The 468-nt window shown below is 52.8% G+C and overlaps 1 protein-coding gene across 1 annotated transcript; it reads left to right on the top strand.

Annotated features, from left to right (window-relative positions):
• Positions 1 to 464, top strand: CSUI_005329 (uncharacterized protein; the record flags this gene model as incomplete). Its single annotated transcript, XM_068065505.1, has 1 exon — positions 1 to 464. A coding segment is annotated over exon 1 (132 nt), but the record flags the coding sequence as incomplete, so codon positions are not given.
• Positions 465 to 468: the final 4 nt, after the last annotated feature.

Genomic DNA, 468 nt, shown 5'->3' with positions numbered 1-468 from the left:
ACCGGGGGAGTGAGGGTGCAGGGGAGTCGTTTCGGCGCACTTGCAGATTCGTATGCTCGCATCTCATAACTGGTTGCTTGATTGCAGATGCAAGAGATCAGGTATACCCAGGTTGACTACATCGAGCCAGGGGTAGCAGGCCTGTTGGTATTCCTCGTCTGGAGTCTTGTGACACTCTGAATCCGTTCGTTAGGAGAATACAACTTGGAAGCGCTGGTGGATTTACGGGAGTGACGTCGGGGGAGGCGGAACCAAGCTGGCGTAGACATCCAGTCATGTTTGCTGCTGCTTGCATCTCGAAATGGCTTGCGTGCAGGTGCAGGAGCCAGTATGTTCAGATTGATTCCAGCAAGCTGGAGGCAGGAAATCAATCATTTACATCACGCACCGTTGTGTGACAGCGTTGCTTGGAGGTGCCGAGTGAATCCGTGTATGGGGAGTATAAAGCCTGGAATCGCTTCTGAGTTC

Source organism: Cystoisospora suis, assembly GCF_002600585.1.
Source record: "Cystoisospora suis strain Wien I chromosome Unknown contig_2579, whole genome shotgun sequence".
Lineage (NCBI taxonomy): Eukaryota > Apicomplexa > Conoidasida > Eucoccidiorida > Sarcocystidae > Cystoisospora > Cystoisospora suis.
The sequence above is the reverse complement of the archived record's forward strand: the minus strand, read 5'-3'. Positions and strand labels throughout refer to the sequence as shown.